Source organism: Aplidium turbinatum, chromosome 3 (assembly GCF_918807975.1).
Source record: "Aplidium turbinatum chromosome 3, kaAplTurb1.1, whole genome shotgun sequence".
Taxonomy (NCBI): domain Eukaryota; kingdom Metazoa; phylum Chordata; class Ascidiacea; order Aplousobranchia; family Polyclinidae; genus Aplidium; species Aplidium turbinatum.
The window spans coordinates 47243673-47265114 of NC_137474.1; the positions used below are offsets into that span (position 1 = coordinate 47243673).

Sequence of the window (21442 nt, forward strand, 5' to 3'; positions counted from 1 at the left end):
AAACAGCCGCGTGTTCTGGAGCGGTGTCGAACCCACGTCCTTTCGAACGTCGCGCAGACGTTCTCACCACTCGGCTACGCAGCCGACCACATTGATCGCGCTCTGGTTTGTGACAAATTCCTCATGAAAAAGTGACGAACACCAAAGATTTCCCACCGAAGCACAATCAAGTTGTAACTGTGAACGCACAAACAAGCGACCAGAAGTGACGTAACTCCGCCACATGTGGAGATGCTGAATACCCAGATCAAGATTGTCGTCTGCTACATGAACCATTGCATCAGTTGGTTCTTGTTCCCACTTACCTTGCTTCTGAGTTGAGCAAATCCGTTGTCGGTTTCGACGACTTCCCAACTTTCCCCCCGAAATCAAGGCCAATCGGCCGTCTCTGGTTGTTAGGCGCGTTAAAGAATCAATCAATTTAGTGACGACGAGCAATTGAATATGTAAATTCAAGAAGGGACCAATCTCAACAAAACTGGTTCAAGGTAAATGCGTTTCAATTATTTTGTTCATTTACTTTTGCGGTGGAACTTCAACAGCGGCTGTATGGCATGCAGCGCATCATCATTCATCATCCTATGTGCTTAGTAGGCAATAGAAATACAAGAAGTGATGTCTGACAACTTTACTCGTTGAAGATTTTGTGGAGAAACCATGGAAAAGTTGAGGCTCAATTGTTGGAGTTGGGCACCAGCTTGGGCCTTTCTTAGAGTTTGTTGGAGTTTGGGCCTTTCTTAAAATTTATGGAACTATTAAGGGAGATATTTTTCATGCTTGAAAAAATTGACCGTTTCTTTGTTAAAATTTAGAAGACACTGAAAGAAAGCGGAAAAGTGAAATTTGAAAAAATGGAGTTGGGTTCTTCCTTAATTCACGCATTCAATTGTCCCAGAATTCTTACGTCACAATTAAAGACTACAAAAGTGCTTCTCACTTGGTTTTTATGTTATTCACAATCAGTTTATATATTGTTTGAGTAACAATGGCTTACAGTAATGATCATACTAAACCGGAAAATTATAGCTGCTGATGATCACATTCATGGATCATCTCATGTTGGTAAATGTTAAAAACATAAAAGGATATTTGTCGCTTTGTGATTGGTCGTTTGCGCTTCGGTGTGCCGTCATAGACAAGATTGTGGTCGTCGTGGGGAGTTGTGTTGTTTAATCGCTGGGCGTCACATTTGAGTTTCTGATCAGTCTGCGTTAATATATGTTGATGATTGGGAAGAGTTGGAAAGCATAAACCTCAATAAAACACTTGTTCACAAAACGCAGATGTACCACAGCTTCAGAGATTTCCGCAAGTGGATACTCTGTAAACAATGATCAACATTCATTGAAAAATTTTGTACCAACCTCCTCGGTGGTTCCCCGATCGGGGTGTTCCATTACAGAATGTTGGTGGCTGGAAGTAGTGGGTGCCTGAAAATATGACAATTCGTAAATACATATTTCCCATTGGAGACCTGTTCACTGTAAAAGTTGCATACCTCACTTTGCGGCGGTGGTCCAGTCATGGGGGTGAGTAGTTCAACCTCTTCATTTGCCATCTCCAGCTGCATATTAAAACACGATAAAAGTTCCCAACGTCATCCTCATCACTCACTCCACCAACCGCAATGTCACTCAACATCATCCTCATCCCTCACTCCACCAACCACAATGTTATTCAACATCATCCTCATCACTCACTCCATCAACTGCAATGTCACTCAACATCATCCTCATCACTCACTCCACCAACCACAATGTCATTCGACATCATCCTCATCACTCACTCCACCAACCGCAATGTCATTCAACATCATCCTCATCACTCACTCCATCAACCGCAATGTCACTCAACATCATCCTCATCCCTCACTCCACCAACCACAATGTCATTCAACATCATCCTCATCCCTCACTCCATCAACCGCAATGTCATTCAACATCATCCTCATCATTAACTCCACCAACCACAATGTCATTCAACATCATCCTCATCACTCACTCCATCAACGGCTACGTCATGCAACATCATCCTCATCATTAACTCCACCAACCACAATGTCATTCAACATCATCTTCATCACTCACTCCACCAACGGCTACGTCATGCAACATCATCCCCATCATTCACTCAACCAATCGCAATGTCATTCAACATCATCCTCATCATTCACTCCACCAACCGCAATGTCATTCAACATCATCCCCATCATTCACTCCACCAACCACAATGTCACTCAACATCATCCCCATCACTCACTCCACCAACCACAATGTCATTCAACATCATCCTCATCACTCACTCCACCAACCACAATGTCATTCAACATCATCCTCATCACTCTCCACCAACTGCGATGTCATTCAACATCATCCTCATCATTTACTCCACCAACCGCGATGTCATTCAACATCATCCTCATCACTCACTCCACCAACCACAATGTCATTCAACATCATCCTCATCACTCTCCACCAACTGCGATGTCATTCAACATCATCCTCATCACTCACTCCACCAACCGCGATGTCATCAACATCATCCTCATCATTTACTCCACCAACTGCGATGTCACTCAACATCATCCTTATCACTCACTCCACCAACCGCGATGTCATCCACATCCTCATCATTCACTCTACCAACCTCGATGAGGCACAATTGCTGTGCAAACAACTGAACCCACGGTTTGGTTCCACAATTAAACATTAAATTTTGCAACGAAAACATCATAACACAGTTGCAACAATCTGAGTTGATGAAGACAGCGCCACCTAACGAGGCAATGCTCGATTGGAAGTTTCTTATAAGGTGGAGCTGTTGCACCGACCCCACCTGAGGGCGCCTGACAAATGGAGTCTTGACCAGCGATATGTGGGAGCATTGTGATGGAAGAATGGAATCGACTGTCGACAGCTTCTGTGATAAAAGTATGTGTTAGTTTGGTTCATGCGCATGTAGGGATTCTGACAGATTGCAGGTTTCATCGTATCCAGCGCCCCATGGCTCTCACCACTCGCGAGAGTTTTCAAACAGATTTCATTGTCGTATCCAGGCTTATACCCGGTGGTTGAAGATTTAGGTTAAGTGGACGGGAAGGCAAGAAAGCCAATCTTCGTATCCACCTTCAGGCATGTCTTTAAGTGTCCTGCCAAAGACACAGCCGCATGCTCTTGAGCGGTGTTGAACCGGCGCCCTTTCGATTGCCGTTCCAGCGCTCTCATCACTCGGCTGTGCAGCCGGCAGATTTCATTGAATGTGCATGTTCGCAAATTCGCAATGGTTAGTCTTCCTCACAAAGACTGCGTTTAGTGTCGCTGCAGCAATTAAGCTTTAATAGGTTTGATGTTTGCTTTCTTACGCCTTGCGATCTTATGAGCGCTGCTAAACTAAATAAACTTCTTTTATGTTTTCCTTTGCGACCTAAAAGCGCGTGACTCGTGATCTGTTATCTTTAAAGTGGCTCCTTCGGATTTTCCGCAAAATGTTCGGACAGGTGACTATAAAAACAAGTACCATCAGGGTTAAGACGCATCCACTGGAATTCGGAAAAAAGCTTCCTTTGCAACACACGACCTTCCCGAGCCAGAAGCTGATCCGGCAGCATGCTAACGTCAAATGGAGCAGGTAGAGATCCATGGCTCATGCTGTCTTCTACAACTACAGGTGCATTGCCTGAGACATTGACTTCACCACTGTCCATCCTTGAAGCACTGCTTTCTTCATCAATGTCACCTCTACGTTCATTCGTGCTGAACGTTACTTTTTCAGCGTTATTATCTCGACGCCTTTTAGAAGCTGGTTTTAAGAATGCGCGAATAGATGTTTGACTTTGCTTCATGTTTAACTTTTCAATAATGATAAAGCTTTGGTAGAGAGTTTGCTTTGTTGAACCATAGAGAAATAAAACATAAATAATAAATTTTAGTCAGTCACGTGATCTGTTTCCCACCGCATAATTTACTCGCAATCATTCTCGTATCATTTGTTCAGTTTGTGCTTTCAGTCCAGAGTGTCGTTACAGTTACAGTGCATAGTCAAATTTATCTTACGATTTTTCATTTTATGTATTGCAGATTTAATTCCTGATGAGGACACACGTACGTGTCGAAAACGTTTAAGTTTATTTTATTTAATTATGTTATATTTTATGTGAAATAAAGTATGCTAAGCCCGCTAAAGTTACTATGTTTTATTTCTCTATTTTCAATAATGAAATGACAACATCGCGCGGTGCCCCAATTTATACCCAGCAACAAGTTTGTGAGGAAAGATTTGTAAAAAGCGATTGTTTCAGTACGTCTTTAGCTTGTATCGGTTATTTTATTGTCATGTTCATATTCCCTTACGCTGACCCGGAAGCAACTTTCCAAAAGGTACCATTAAAAAATCCCCTTTGAAATTTGTTTGATCTTCTTCTCTCGTTTGACTTGCAGTAGCTTAGATTGGCAATGCCTCCTCGTGCAGCCAAGATACGGTAGTTGGGTCCAGTTGTCGAATACCAGTGATTCCACTTGGGGGTCGTAAGATGGGACATTCGTGGAGTATGTGTTGCATTGTTTGTTCTACCGCTCCGCAGACACATATCGGCGAATTATGCAACCCCCACCTAAACAAATTAGCTCCAGTACAGCCAACGTCACATCTGATCCTGTTCAATGTGACCCATGCCTTTCTTGAGAGGTCTGCTCCAGGAGGGATGGAGAGTGCTGGCATAACTGAAAACTGGGGAGGGATATGTGGCGGCTCGTTCCATTCTTGGGTCCATGTTTCCATGCAGCTGAAGTTCTTATCCACAAGTTGTGTAGCATATCGATGGAATGGGCGCCTTGATGATAGGCGTTGAGGTCTGACTGGTCCATTTGTTTGGGAGTGACTGTAGAGAAGGTGTTGAGGATCGAGTCTCGCATGTAGAGCCAGTTTGTGAGAGGCTTCTTCCCTACGGACATGAGCAGGAGCAATGCCAGCCAAAGTTGGCAGATAAGCAGTAGGTGTGGGGCGGAGACAGCCAGTGATGATGCGCAAGGTGTCGTTAATGCACACATCCATCTTTTTTGTGTGTCTGCTGCGGTTCCATACAGCTGAGGCATATTCGGCTGAGCTGTAGACCAAGGCTAGTGCACTTGTATGCAAGGTTGATGCTCGGGCTCCCCATCCTGTTCCTGCTAGGCTTCTCAAGAGGTTATTTCGCGAGGTAACCTTGGCACGGAGTGACTCGATGTGGGGTCTGTAGGTCAACTGCCTGATGGCATTTGTTTGATAATTACAGAAGAAAAAAGAGCAATAGCAGTGGTGGGAATCAAACCCACGTCAATGTAATGACTACCATCGCCCTAACCCTCTGCGCCAAGCCAGCCGATGACTTAATTTAGCTAGGATTTACGTTTTCTTCTGTTGCTCAAAGGGGATTTTTTATTGGCACCTTTTGGAAAGTTGCGTACCGGTAGTCATTTTTCCGTGGAACAGCTTACTCTTCATAATCACGAGACAAATCGACAATTGTTTGATCGACGATTGTTTGCGCGATCCACGGTAGCGGTAGGCTACGCCTTTTAAGCACAAATTGACATTTTTTTCTCCAACATTTGGACTGGATGTGTCAATTAACAAACCCTGTTTCATACTAAGGGAACGTTCAAATATTATGTAAAAAGTATCCGAAAAGTAACACTGCAACAAAGCATATGCTTTAGGGCAGGGGTCACCAAATGGCGGCCAGCCACGCTGTATCGCTGCGGCCCGCGGAAGGTATCAGCGTACAAGTATAACCAAAAATACCTTTCTTGAGGAGTTAAAGAGCACGAAGGCAAGAAATACTTTCCGGGAAGCATATTTTCGCTTTGTATACGATTCCACCGACCGACCAATCAGATTATAGTTCTAGGTGGGGGTTGCTTAAAGCTATTCCAATGCGATGCCCAGCCACACTGTCCCAGTGGTTGATTAAAACGTCTGTTTTCGAATTTCGAAAATGTCGAGCATAGGGTTGCTTATTTTAAGTTTGCAAATGTCATGTAAACACTAGTGTGCATTTCACCGTTATTGTGTTTCACGACCAGTTGCTTATTTTATTATTATTCACGGGTCGTGAATAACAAGTCTTTATGCAAGTTTTTGTTGGCAAAATAGGTCGGTGTGCCAACTCAATTTATAATAAATTGTCAAAATATTATATATAAATTTAAAGACTTTTTCTGATTGTATTATGAAAATATTTAGCTTAGTACTGCAAAATGTTTTTTTTTTTTCTTTTTTTAAAGAAATATGGAAGGGTGATTTCTACAAGCATTTGTTTCATGGTGCCTGGTTTCTTTTTCCCTGTTATTGGAGCCTATTTTTTGCTGATATGTTTGCAGGTCACTATTGTTGCCTCTATTGCGATGTGTCAAACCTTTCCTTGTTTACTGAAATTGTTAATTGCAAGATATCTTTTGTGAAGCGAAGTGACAACACCACTCTTGCTTGGCGATGAATATTCTGATGAAACCGCTCGATTCGCTATAAGTGCGCAAAACAAGTGGCCTCGTTTATTAGGCAATGTTAAAGAGTCAAAAGTGTTGTAAAAGGAGCTTGGCCTGGCAGGAGCGTTGTTCGATTAATTTTGTTGCTGCGGTATTCTAACATAAATATGAACAACATGTAACGTTGGATACTGGGTACGAAATGCGTTCTTTTTTAGCATAAGAGTCAACCTACCTAACATTTCATTAGTGCGGCCCGCCGTAGCTCTCCTTAGTGCCAAAGTGGCCCGCATGCAAAAAAGGTTGGTGACCCCTGCTTTAGGGTGTCCCACTTTTAGGCGACTTTTCAGGAAAATTAGGTTCGGGTCAACTTCTGAATGGATTTTCGTCACTGATTTCAAAAATGACGTTATTTTTTCATTATGACGTCATCCTGATGTGCCAGCTAGCGGATTTTTGCTATTTTGGCCTTATCACGAATATGGTAAGAGCTAGAGACTTGGAACTTGTGCCAAAATGACTGGAAGGGACGATTTTCTATTTGTTGTTAATACAATATGAAACGCTAACTGCAACAGAAAAGGAGTTATTTTGAAAAAACATGTTTTTGCTCATTTTTGGACAAAAAAAATGAGAAACACGGCAATTTTGCTACAGTGATGCTTTTATTTCGATTGTTAAGTTGCTCCACCTTGTTTAGCAATTAAGTAAAGTGGTAGTAGTAGTGGTACACACTCTTCAATGTCTCTTCCATGTAAATGAGATTTATTTTACACACGCAAAAAGCTTTTTGGAAGGCAAAGTGGAAGGCCCTAATGCATACGAAGATGGTGGTTTGATGAACATAATTAGGCTAAGAAAATATCAAAACTTAAGCCCCAACATCTGAAAATCCGACAATATTGTAAAGTTTCATCACAGCTATAATAGCCGCAAATCATTTAAAAGTCAAGATCTTATGGTTTTCTGAGCACAAGAAAGAAGCTAAGATTCATCTTTTCGGAGCGACCATATGTGTCTTCTTGCTATGGCAGTTCATTTAGTGATGAATGTTCCAGGAAATTTGAAACCCCTACTTTTTTATCGTCAAGAAAGGTTATCCCATGCGCGTTGAATAACAACAGCGAGTGGTTACTTAAGATTGCTGCTTTTTGGGTATTGTGTTGGGCCTCAGGATATCCCTAAACTTCAACGTATGGTTTCTTTTATTGTTTGTGTTTATTTGCCAGCATTTTTAGTCATCCATCTTAAACCTTCAGCTGCTGAAGGTCCCTCAATTGGTACTGCTTACAAGAGATTTATTACTTGCATATAAATCTGTGGATGAACCAGTATTCAACGCTGTTCTGAAAGATTTCGTTAAGCATGCATCCCAATGGTTGAGCCCTAAAAACGTTGCTTTAAGTTTAAGTTCTCCACGCTGAAGCTCCGCCTAAGCTCCTTTTGCTGCTGATGCGGCAAGACAGAAAAGTTTTCCAAGAAACGTTGATATCGAGCAGACGCTTTTGAAGCGTAACAATTTTAGTGATTTTTTTCTCCGAAGAAAGTAAGATGGCTCCATGCATTGCATGTTTTTCATCTCCATCAGTGTTTTTGCGTATGATCAACAACAACAATCGAGGAACTGAGCGCTTTATTGGCAGACTGAAACGCGTTGTGAGCGGCTTGATTCGAGATGACCAAGATGATTTGGCCAAAACAGACTTGCGCATTTGTGCTGCTTTGCACAGTATGGTGTGATAAATAATCCCATTGAACTGTGTTGTGTTGTTGAATGGTGGTTTTGTTTGATAGATCTTTGATCGAAATTTTCAAGGGTTTAAAGTTAGCTAGTATTAGTAATTACAACATGCATGTAAAAATCAATGCTGAGGTATATAATCAATTGTAAATACAATATGCTAGACTAACTACCACTGTACTTAATTGCTAAACAATGTGGCGCAGCACAGCAACTTAACAATCGAAATAACAGTGTCACAGTAGCAAAATTGCCGTGTTTCTCATATTTTTGTCCAAAATGAGCAAAAACATGTTTTTTTCAAAATAACTTCATTTCTGTTGCAGTTAGCGTTTCATATTGTATTGACAACAAATAGGAAATCGTCCCTTCCAGTCATTTTGGCACAAGTTCCAAGTCTCTAGCTCTTGCCATATTCGTGATAAGGCCAAAATAGCAAAATCCGCTAGCTGGCACATCAAGATGACGTCATAATGAAAAAATAACGTCATTTTTGAAATCAGTGACGAAAATCCATTCAGAATTTGACCCGAACCTAATTTTCTTGAAAAGTCGCCTAAAAGTGGGACACCCTAATATGCTTGCATGAGGACTCAGTAAGCAGGCAATTAACTCCAACATTCATCAAGAACAAGAGTTAAAATGTGACAAAGTGCAGCAGGCCATAGCTTTAGGAAGAGCCGTACCGGTAGCAACTTTTCAAAAGGTACCATTAAAAAATCCCCTTTGAAATTTGTTTGGTAATTACAGAAGAAAAAAGAGCAATAGCAGTTGTGGGAATCAAACCCAAGTCAATGAAATGACTATCACCGCCCTAATCCTCTGCGCCAAGTCAGTCGATGGAAAACGAATGACTTAATTTAACTATGATTTGCGTTTTTCTTTTGTTTCTCAAAGGGGATTTTTTAATGGTACCTTTTGGAAAGTTGCGACCCGGAACTGAAGTTTGATTGTGACGTAACGAAAGTGAGACCATTCGGAGAAAAGATCAAACGTGGCTTTCACCAGGAATTTCCAGCGTGTGGCAGTTGCCGTGGCAACAACACTGCAGTGAGTACCGCCTTTTTTCAACGCAGCGTTGTTGCGGAATTGCTTTGTTCTGTCGGATATCTAGCGAGAGACATAGCGTAAAACAAAAAGTTGCCCAGCAGTTGGTTGGATAATTCAGCGTTTAACAAAAACGGAAATAATTGTAACGAACACTTTATAAGTGTCATGAAAACAGGGTGGGCGAAACATTAGAAACGGGGAGTACCAGACAAAGTTGCTTCCTCACCACTGGAGTCTTGCATCCGTCAGCTTCATGTGGGGCATGATACGTCATCAATTCCGCTGGCAGCTGCAAACACGAACATGTGATCACGGTGCGGTTAATGACGAGTGGCGATCAAATGCTAAAGTGACTCACCTCGGCCGAATCCTCCTTCGCGGTTACCGGCGAACGCGACAAACAGTCGCTCACGCTCAGCGGCTCCTACAAAGTCATAAGTTTAGCAACAGAACAAGTTTCAATTTGGCAAATCAATGACAAATCCACGAGCAATTCTTACAATTCGAGGATTAATTGAGTCATGCACGAGTTACTAAGAGTGATGAAGATGCCCAGCCGCGAAATTTTTTTCCCACGTACTTTCTGTCTCATTTACATATTTTGGTAAAAGTTTGTATTAAAACCGTGTGAATGCAACAGTTTCTCGTTGGCACGCTTGGTTCAGTCAGGGATGGAGGAACCATTTTAAAAGTAGGTGGGCCCAAAGCCGTAGCAGTCAAAGTTAATCAAACTTCTGGGGGGCGAAGCCCCCCAGACCCCCCATAGCATTGCTGCATTTCTAATACTTCCAATCGCTTATACATTGTGTTTTCATGATTGCCCTTTTGTGCCAACCACCGAAAAATTTCCGTTTTTGGGCCCGATTTGGTCAAACAAATTACAAAATTGTTAAATTGCTCCATAGCGCTGTACAAAATATGCCGATGTACACACCAATAAAAAGGCAAAATATACACACAGTTATAATTCCAACCTGGGAGAAATAATCTACAGCATAATACAGTAGGCCTACGTGCATGCACTGCATAATACGAGTATGTAATGATATCATTGTTTTAACCTTGGAGAAGAATTAGATTGATTTATAGATTACTCCACCAATCACACGCAACCACACCCACACGTGCTGCCCATCAACAGTGGGCTCAACAGAAAAGTTTGAAGATTAGATTTCATCATTGAGCTATCAAAGATAACACAGGCAAACAAAAATTTTTTTTAAAAGGCACGGCATGGGAGAGTCATTTTAGGGTATTTCAAGGCTCCTGATTCCGAAAATGCACTTGTTTTTTTTCGAATTGGCTCTAGTTTTTAAGATAGCCTACAGCAAAAACATTTTTTTTGCAATTTTGAGCCCCTACATAGATCTAACGCCGTGTCGTTTATTATACTGACAAAACTGAAAGTAATCCCAGGCACATTTCTGAGTTGTATAAACGCCATTTGAAACCAATCACGTTGATTACAACCCAAACAAACGGCTGTTTAACGTTTACTGGCCTAGTAACAATCAAAATACGACGTGAAGCAAGCCTTGGGATACAAGATGTAGAATATAAAACTTGTGCATTGCGTTAATACATTTGTTGACTTCAACAGTATCAGACTTAGGTCTACTAACTAAGATACTAAGTAGCCTACAAACAAAATACATACATTGTTTTGCTTATAAGCAAAACATTTTGTTTTGCTTATCATCAAAACATAGCCATCGATGAACAAACGCAATTCTTTATTATGGTAGGCTTACTATACTGAGCAACACCCATCAAGGTACGAAGGCCATTTATATAATTACAGAATACAAAGTTGTGTTCTTCAATAAAGTAGCTGCTTAAAATTTTATCCTTGTTACGGAAGAATGTAACCTTGGTTCGAAATTCAATTCCTGGTGGTTTTAAAAATTCGAAAAAACTAAGTGCATTTTTGGAATCAGGGGCCCTGGAATACTCTAAAATGACTCTCACGTTTTGTGCCAATTTTTTTTGTTGGCTTGTGCAATCAAACCAGTGTGTATCAAATGAGTGAAGAGCTTTTTTTTGGAACTCCTCTAATTTGCCGTTTTCACTACCTTTTCAAAGAAATTTGGCTTTCAAAAGTGGGTGGGCCAGGCCCACCCAGAAAATAAAGTAGGTGGGCCCAGGCCCACGAGGCCCACGTGGTTCCTCCATTCCTGGGTTCAGTGGTTTCATCCTTTGCCTAGTATTCGTGAGAACGAGGGTTCGACGCCCGTCGAAGTCAAACTTTTTTTTTTTAATTAATTTTTGCGGCGCACAAGAGCTTTTCAAAAAAAATAGGGTTAGGGAAAGCTTATATTTTATTATCATTGCAGAATTTCACTGGTAAATAGTTATTTCGTAATCTGAATCAACCAATCTCTCAAAACACTTTCGGAAAATCTTACTTTTAGAGTGACTAGAATCAATAAGACAGAAAGCTCGTGGAAAAAAAACTTTTGCTCTCCGGCCACAGTATTATCGGGATGACGTAATAAACGAACAATCAATCTGATGACATCACACTAGACTCACTATGACAAGCCTTGGAGAAGCATCTCTGGCTATCTCTGGACTCGATGACGACACCCAAACCTGCAAAGTAGCGAGTTAGAAGTGACCAGGAGACAGCGCACAACCGCGCGAGCTCATTATGACGCACCTCACTGACATTCGGTTTTTTGCCTGATTGCTTGGGAATTGGTTCAGGAATGGCTGCTGCGTAACTCAGTACACCACCGAGTGGACAGTTTCGCTTTGACGAGAAGGTCTTCAGAGGGCGCTCCACAAAGACGTCGGCAAAACTGGCACTTGCTTTGTGAGTTCGAACCCAGCTCAGGTCGGAACATGTCGACGCTGCTGCAAAGCATGAAGTAATGACGCATCCGTGACGCAAAAGTGACGTAGAAAAAGATGACGTTGTGCTCACCAGAGGACATCCCGCTGCAGTCAAAGAGCTTCTCCTTCTTGTTCTGTTTCCTTTTTTTCTTTGTTGAAACTGAAATGAAATCAGCAAGATGATTGGGAGGCATCGCTGTGTCCTTGTGACGTCACGTATCAGTGAGTAGGTTGTTTGTCTTTGTAAAGTCATTTGTTCAGAGCAGAAGTAATTTTTATCTATGTCCAGCTAACTCTATTATCTTATTGGTTGCGATGTGATGCTTTGTATCGCATCGCCACAAATGGGGTTCTCACGGGTGTACGGTGCACAATCTGCTGACCGCGCCATGGTTGGGTCGCCCTTTTATAAGCCATCAAATAAGATGCACTGCAGTGCCTCTTGAACACTTGCCTCACAATAAAAACAATTTATAAATGCAACCGCTGCCTCTTCTCGCTGAGTCTTGGAACCAACTCACCTTTGATATCCGCATTTGCTACGAAACTGTACGGGTCAAATTCGAATCGAAGTTTCTTTTCTGACGTCACCTGGAATCACAGACATTGTGGTTTCTAAGCAGACTTGGCAACTCATGCTTAGATGAAGCAGCATAGTTCCAAAACCGAAACTGTAGTCCAGGAAACCATCATTTCAAATAAATGCCTCCACACACAACATAGAGGCGATTGTGAGTAATCAATTGAATGTTCTTAGGTATCTGAAGTAGTTTGGTGCGGGATGGGTTGCAAACATAACTGCTCCCCTATCCTTGCTTCTAACACACCTGCTCTACTTCTCCACTGCTGCAATTTAATGATTTGTGATCTGCAGAAGCAATATCGCAAGTAGTCCGCTTTTTCTTTCTGGTTGACCTCAGTTTTCGAATTTCATTACCTCGTATTGCATCTGAATCATCAGCATCGATCTGTAATGACATCATCAATGTTAAGATAAGACTGCCTATCTCACCCTGTTAATAACTTCACCCTATTCATTCCACCCTGTCAATCACCTCACCCTGTTAATCATCTCACCCTTTTAATCATCTCACCCTGTTAATCACCTCACCCTGTTAATCACCTCACCCTGTTAATCACCTCACCTTGTTAATCACCTCACCTTGTTAATCACCTCACGCTGTTAATCATCTCATCCTGTTAATCATCTCACCCTGTTAATCACCTCACCCTGTTAATCACCTCACCCTGTTAATCATCTCACCCTGTTAATAACTTCACCCTATTCATTCCACCCTGTCAATCACCTCACCCTGTTAATCATCCCACCCTTTTAATCATCTCACCCTGTTAATCACCTCACCCTGTTAATCACCTCACCCTGTTAATCATCTCACCTTGTTAATCACCTCACGCTGTTAATCATCTCATCCTGTTAATCATCTCACCCTGTTAATCACCTCACCCTGTTAATCACCTCACCCTGTTAATCATCTCACCCTGTTAATCATCTTACCCTGTTAATAACTTTACTCTGTACATCATCTTACCCTATTCATTCCACTCTGTCAATCACTTCACCCTATTCATTCCACTCTGTCAATCACTTCACCCTATTCATCATTCCAGTCTGTCAATCACCTCACCCTTTTAATCATCTCACCCTAATAATCATCTCACCCTGTTAATCACCTCACCCTTTTAATCATCTCATCCTGTTAATCACGTCACCCTATACATCACCTCACCCTGTTAATCATCCCACCCTGTTAATCATCCCACCCTGTTAATCATCCCACCCTTTTAATCATCACCCTGTTAATCATCACCCTGTTAATCATCTCCACCCTGTTAATCATCCCACCCTTTTAATCATCCCACCCTGTTAATCACCTCACCCTTTTAATCATCTCACCCTTTTAATCATCTCACCCTGTTAATCACCTCACTCTTTTAATCATCTCACCCTGTTAATCATCTCACCCTGTTAATCACCTCACCCTGTTAATCATCTCACCCTTTTAATCATCTCACCCTGTTAATCACCTCACCCTGTTAATCATCCCACCCTTTTAATCATCTCACCCTGTTAATCACCTCACCCTGTTAATCATCCCACCCTTTTAATCATCTCACCCTGTTAATCATCCCACCCTGTTAATCATCTCATCTTGTTAATCACCTCACCCTATACATCACCTCACCCTTTCAATCATCTCACCCTGTTAATCATCCCACCCTGTTAATCACCACACCCTGTTAATCACCTCCCCCTGTTAATCATCTCACCCTGTTAATCACCTCACCCTGTTAATTATCTCACCCTATTAATCACCTCACCCTGTAAATCATCTCACCCTGTTAATCACCTCACCCTGTTAATCATCTCACCTTGTTAATCATCCCACCCTTTTAATCATCTCACCCTGTTAATCATCTCACCCTGTTAATCACCTCACCCTGTTAATCATCTCACCCTGTTAATCACCTCACCCTGTTAATCATTCCACCCTGTTAATCATCTCACCTATTTAATCATCCCACCCTGTTAATCATCTCACCCTGTTTATACCTTCACCCTGTTAATCACCTCACCCTGTTAATCACCCCACCCTGTTAATCACCTCACCCGTTTAATCATCCCACCCTTTTAATCATCTCACCCTGTTAATCATCTCACCCTGTTAATCACCTCACCCTGTTAATCACCTCACCCTGTTAATCACCTCACCCTGTTAATCACCTCACCCTGTTAATCACCTCACCCTGTTAATCATCCCACCCTTTTAATCATCTCACCCTGTTAATCATCTCACCCTGTTAATCACCTCAACCTGTTAATCACCTCAACCTGTCAATCATCTCACCCTGTTAATCATCTCACCCTGTTAACCATCTCACCCTTTTAATCATCTCACCCTGTTAATCATCTCACCCTGTTAATCATCTCACCTTGTTAATCATACCACCGTGTTAATCATCTCACCCTGTTAATCACCTCACCCTGTTAATCATCTCACCCTGTTAATCATCCCACCCTGTTAATCATCCCACCCTGTTAATCACCTCACCCTGTTAATCATCTCACTTTTTTAATCATCTCACCCTGTTAATCATCTCACCCTGTTAATCACCTCACCCTGTTAATCATCTCACCCTGTTAATCATCTCATCCTGTTAATCACCTCACACTGTTAATCACCTCACCCTTTTAATCATCTCACCCTGTTAATCATCTCACCCTGTTAATCACTTCACCCTGTTAATCATCCCACCCTTTTAATCATCTCACCATTTTAATCACCTCACCCTTTTAATCATCTCACCCTGTTAATCATCTCACCCTGTTAATCACCTCACCCTGTTAATCATCCCACCCTTTTAATCACCTCACCCTTTTAATCATCTCGCCCTGTTAATCACCTTACCCTGTTAATCACCTCACCCATTTAATCATCTCACCCTGTTAATGACCTCACCCTGTTAATCATCTCACCCTGTTAATCACCTTACCCTGTTAATCACCTCACCCTTTTAATCATCCCACCCTGTTAATCACCTCACCCTGTTAATCATCTCACCCTGTTAATCACCCACCCTGTTAATCACCTCACCCTGTTAATCACCTCACCTTTTTAATCATCTCACCCTGTTAATCACCTCATCCTGTTAATCACCTCACCCTTTTAACCATCTCACCCTGTTAATCACCTCACCCTGTTAATCACCTCACTCTTTTAATCATCTCACCCTGTTAATCACCTCACCCTTTTAATCATCCCACCCTGTTAATCACCTCACCCTGTTAATCATCTCACCCTGTTAATCACCTCACCCTGTTAATCATCTCACCCTGTTAATCACCTCACCCTGTTAATCACCTTACCCTATTCATCATCCTACCCCTTTAATCATCACCCTGTTAATCACCTCACCTTATTGTATTCCTGATTAACATCAGTGGGCTTCTTTGCCACAACCTCAGATTTAGAAGATCTTCTTTTTCTTCTGTTTGTCACAATACTTTCTCGATCGCTGTCTGCATCTGTACAACAATGGTCAGATAGAAGATGGGTGGGAATTGATGCAATATGCTGGAGAGCAATTCTGAAAAATTCTTACCACCATGTACAAGGAATTGAGCCACTTCATGAGCAGTGAGCTTTCGCCGCAATTTGCCAACTTTTCGCTTGTTTGTGTCGCCATGAATCGTCGTGTTAGCTGGTTCTGTCACACATAAATGATTTTAATAGATTCGATAATTATAGAAAAGACAATACAACCTGCTTAAGTTTACTATGAAAGCTAATCTTCATCCTATATCTTCCTGATCTTTATCATACATCTTCCTGATCTTCATCTTACATCTTCCTGAGCTTCATCCCACATCTTCCTGAGCTTCATCCTACATCTTCCTGATCTTCATCCTACATCTTCTTGATCTTCATCCTACATCTTCCTGATCTTCATCCTACATCTTCATAATCTTCATCCTACAGCTTCATCCTACATCTTCCTGATCTTCATCCTACATCTTCCTGATCTTCATCCTACATCTTCATAATCTTCATCCTACAGCTTCATCCTATATCTTCCTGATCTTCATCCTACATCTTCCTGATCTTCATCCTACATCTTCCTGAGCTTCATCCTACATCTTCATCCTACATCTTCCATGTCAATTAAAATACCATGATCCATCTTACTAAGCTTCAATAACCACAAACTGATAGGTTGGTTATTGTTTGACTGGAGCCGAAGGTATTACGACCCAAGTTATCAATGCTTGCCAAGACAATACTGAAAGGCTGCAAGAGAGCAGCCAAATGTTGGTTGCACCAAGCAAGCACTAAAAGTCACTGTTCCATTCAATGATATTGAAATGATAGAATAAGGCATAATGGTATAGTAGGCTAGCACTTCAGTTTTAATCCAAAGTAATAACAATAATATTAATATAATATCAATAACAGTAATATTTCTCCGCCACTACAAAACGATCTTTGATAAGTGGCAAGATCATGTTCAATTGTTTGAGAGTGTTCAAAAGTTACTCACCACCAACGTTTCGTGTGCCTCGCTTTGTTTCCGATCGGGATACTTGCTCATCACTGACAACTTGAGGGAGAACACTCTAAACAGAAACAGCAATTTCAACTCAATCCTCAAAGAAATGAAACCAATGTTTAACAGAATCTTGTGCCGCCTATATTAGAATCTTGTGCCGCCTATATTAGAATCTTGTGCCGCCTATATTAGAATCTTGTGCCGCCTATATTAGAATCTTGTGCCGCCTATATTAGAATCTTGTGCCGCCTATATTAGAATCTTGTGCCGCCTATATTAGAATCTTGTGCCGCCTATATTAGAATCTTGTGCCGCCTATATTAGAATCTTGTGCCGCCTATATTAGAATCTTGTGCCGCCTATATTAGAATCTTGTGCCGCCTATATTAGAATGGTGACAGTAAAAGATGTTGATAGGAATGTTGGGTGAGGCTCCTGTGAAATCTGACAGATTTGTAAACACGTGAACGAACGTTGATTCGAGTCAGTGATAGAAATATTGAGGGAAACAAGCAGAAGACCCGAACAGCGTTCACGTTGCCAAGTGAACAGATCCAAACAATTTTGTCAATGATGAAGAATTCAAAACACACAAGTGAAACATGTCGTTAACTTTTCTTTACAAAAATATAAATCAAGGCAAAGCTGCACAAATAGATCACTGATGTATCCATAATAATATTCCAAGATTGAAATCCATCATCGGAACAATCAAAAGAACTTTTCAACACCTTACACTCAACAAATTAACGCACCAAGCTTGCTTGTTTAACTTTAATCTAAAACTAAGCACATATGATCCACTAACAAACACTTGATGAATCTTTACTTTGAGATTGCTGCTCTTCCTGATTCCTTCCTTATCAGCTTCACCGCCAAGTGTCTCCTCAAGATACTGCAACACAACCAACAAGACTCACATGAGGTCATATCAATGAGCAACACGAAAGTATCAACGCGCACAGCATTTCACCTTAAATTGTGCGTTCACTTTGTCCGCCATTTTCTTTCTGGCTTCAGCATGATGTGAAATGGACATCGATTGTTTTCCTGTAATCAATTGTGACGTTACAAATACTACACAACGACGATCAAGATAAACTTAGGTCTATAAGGGCCCAGCAACGCCACCTTGTGGAACTCAGTTCAGGTCCATCAACAACCAAGTGGTGCAATCAATCTGATGACGACTTTACCTCGCAGGCTTCTGTTCAGCTTCAAAGCAATATAACAGGCTAATTGAACAAAACTGATACAAAGTTTCCAGCCTTGTCTACCTGTCTTAGAGCGGCCGCCAACTGAAGCTTCAGGACCACTGGAAGAGCGACTACTGCGGCGATCACCTTGCTTCCGCTTGGTGTCACACTTGACGCTGTTGTTGCCCTGGCAACTAGTGGCAGGTTCTAGCAGGTTCTTGGATGTTGCGCTTCTTGTTGCTGACTTCAATGTGGATGAATCAGAACTCAGAGGAGCTGCCTTCGATGAAGCCTCACAAAACGTTTTCTGGCTTTTCCGGGTTTTATTGCGTCGTTGCATCGAGTCTTCTCCAAGTGACTTGAGATTAGAATTTCCTTGAAGTTGGCCACCAGATGGAGGGATTGTACAGGATGAGTCCAAAACTTCTCCTACTAAGTTAGATCCAGGAGGAGCTTTTCCCGATGCATTGTCAGACGAGTCACCGCAAATGGTGCGTGAAAGAACTCTTTCTACTGGAGCTTTTACTGACGATATTTTCTCAAGAGCAAAGGTCTTGGCGGCATCGGTGGATGTGCATGGGCTATGAGAAAGCAGTTCTGGAATATGCAACTCTTCAGGTGAACCAGGTTTACAGGATGTCTGACCGGTCCTCGCTCGTTCTTGATGTGAATCGTGATTGCCAGGAGTCCTGCGATGAATTACTCATGAAATATATACGTCACAATACGAAACACGCGACTACAACATGAAAGTGGTACATGATACGAGCAGTATGAGGGTAATGAGCTGATTATATTGGGCATTGCACAGGTTGGTTACTTGTTTTTGACGATTTCCTCCTGATGCATGGCATGCAATTGAGACAAATGAAGATGGCAAGAAGTGTCTCTGCTTATATCGCCAGTTTGAGTTTCGGGGACGATTTCCTTCAAGACTCCTAAACAAACGTTCACAATGTAACAAATGTTTTCACATGCGCTGCAGAAGTTTAATTAGCATTGGCGACTTCAACCCCGCAGAATCGTCATAAATACGCACAAACCAGTCAAACTATGACTATGTATGATATCTAGGTCGCATTGTGACACCGACTATCACTCATTCTGTCGTCCATTGTTTCATCACAACAGACATACCATGTTTGCATTATCTCTCAGAGCAGCGAAGAAGCCTTTTTCGTGTTTGCATTTTGATATGATAGATTGAATGCAAGTGGTGGTTGTGATGCTGTAGTGACTGCAAGAGTACGGTTTATTTGGGTGAAATTCAGAGAGTGTTGAGTGTTGTTATGTGGTAGAAGATTTCCGTTGAAAATGAGAGGAAAAATTTGTACTCGTTGTGTGAGATCTGTAGTAATCTGATACCAATGACTGGTGCGATACTAATTACACTGGTCAACAGCAAATTTTAATCGAGCTCGTGATTGATTCTAGAAGCATTTTGTGCGCTGATTTCAAAAATGTCTTTATTTTTTTCCTAGCACATCATGTTTTCTAGATATTCCAATTTTAAAATTTTGAAGACATGCCACATTTACAGGCAAGTAAAGCAGTTTTTTTTATTCGCAAATTAAGTGTGACGTCATAATAAAACAATGATAAGCCGTACAATTGATGAGCTGGAGCCGTACAATTTTACGGCTTTGTATATGAACATTGCATGAATCGATCAAGTAATAGAAGCTAACGATCGAACAAACGATCGTTGATGGCTCCCTGTGAACTACTTGAAGTTGATGGCCCCCTGTGCTTTTGTCATGATATTGAGGAACTTTTTCACAAATTGGGAGAAGTTCACAATCCTCATGAGTGGCGATTTTTCATCGATTCCTCGAAAAGAAGCCTGAAAGCTGTTCTTTTACATAACGGAAATGAAAAACCATCCATTCCCATAGCACACTCGGTGCACCTAAAGGAATCTTAAGAAAACATCGAAATTCTTCTCAATGCTATTAATTACAGGGATTATGAGTGGAGTATTTGTGGAGATCTGAAAATGATTGGAAGCTTAATGGGGATGCAAGGGGGTTTTACAAAGTACTGTTGTTTCTTGTGTCTGTAGGATAGTCGCGCTACTACTGAGCACTACCAGAAAAAGGATTGGCCAACAAGAAGCTCCTACAACCCTGGAAGAGAAAGTGTTCAAAATGTCCCGCTAGTTAATCCTGACAAAATTCTTTTGCCGCCGTTAGATATCAAACTCGGCTTGATGAAGAATTTTGTGAAAGCAATGGGCAAATCAAATTCAAACGGTTTTCTGTACCTCTGTAAGAAATTTCCAAAACTAAGTCATGCAAAGCTTAAAGAAGGAATATTTGTTGGTCCACAGATTCGAGAAGTTTTAAAAGATACTGACTTTGAAAAATCACTCACTTCATCAGAATGTCGAGCATGGCAATCCTTTAAATGGTTATGCTCTAACTTTTAGGGAAATTTCAAGGCTGCTTCCTTCAGAAAAGGTGTTGAAAGGTTGCTCTCAGCTTACAATGACATGGGCTGCTGCATGTCCCTCAAGATTCATTTTCTTCATTCCCACCTGGACTTTTTCCCTGAGAACCTTGGTGCAGTGAGTGATGAACAAGGTGAAAGGTTTCACCAAGATATCCAAAGCATGGAAGCACGCTATCAAGGGTTCTGGAACGAAAGGATGATGGGTGATTACTGCTGGATGCTGCATCGCGATGATCCAACATGTACACCTAAACGAAAATCATATGCCCAGCGATTTTAATGCAGCAATGTCTAAGTGTCATTGCCACATTCTAAACACTATCTTTGGTATCATGCTGAGCGTTTTTCTTGGGTTTTTGTTTGTTGGTTATTTGATGTATGCAAGGTGTTGCAGCTGATCTTGTGTAGCTTGTTTGAAGCGCACATTCAGCGTCAACCATGACTGTTTGAAATATAATACAGGGAGCTTAAAAACCTGACACTTCAGTATTGTGCTAGCTCAAGTATTTAGTACCTCAGACAAGGTTTAAGAGGCATTTTTTGCACTCTATAGTGTCTATGCATACATATGCAACTAAATAGTGTTGAATCTGTGAAAGCAATGCACAAATCTGAAACACTCTGCTCTCTGAAGCTAATCT

General features: G+C 41.4%; 1 protein-coding gene across 5 annotated transcripts in view; it reads right to left on the minus strand.

The window, feature by feature from the left end:
• LOC145767522 (uncharacterized) overlaps window positions 1–21442 on the minus strand; it is a 62602-nt gene that overhangs the window by 1528 nt on the left and 39632 nt on the right. For 2 of the 5 annotated variants that reach the window (XM_082579364.1, XM_082579360.1), the window contains exons 16-34: window positions 19171–19288; window positions 18432–19039; window positions 18128–18204; window positions 17963–18049; window positions 17146–17221; window positions 16210–16314; window positions 16023–16132; window positions 12915–13055; window positions 12609–12678; window positions 12179–12247; window positions 11912–12108; window positions 11785–11844; window positions 9611–9676; window positions 9479–9541; window positions 2836–2919; window positions 1499–1564; window positions 1365–1430; window positions 1089–1206; window positions 306–393 (exon numbers count right to left, since the gene is read on the minus strand). In XM_082579364.1, the coding sequence (XP_082435490.1) occupies window positions 306–393; window positions 1089–1206; window positions 1365–1430; window positions 1499–1564; window positions 2836–2919; window positions 9479–9541; window positions 9611–9676; window positions 11785–11844; window positions 11912–12108; window positions 12179–12247; window positions 12609–12678; window positions 12915–13055; window positions 16023–16132; window positions 16210–16314; window positions 17146–17221; window positions 17963–18049; window positions 18128–18204; window positions 18432–19039; window positions 19171–19288 (2269 nt within the window). The remainder of the gene's footprint in view (window positions 1–305; window positions 394–1088; window positions 1207–1364; window positions 1431–1498; window positions 1565–2835; window positions 2920–9478; window positions 9542–9610; window positions 9677–11784; window positions 11845–11911; window positions 12109–12178; window positions 12248–12608; window positions 12679–12914; window positions 13056–16022; window positions 16133–16209; window positions 16315–17145; window positions 17222–17962; window positions 18050–18127; window positions 18205–18431; window positions 19040–19170; window positions 19289–21442) is intronic. The other 3 variants (XM_082579363.1, XM_082579361.1, XM_082579362.1) reach the window with 3 other exon arrangements.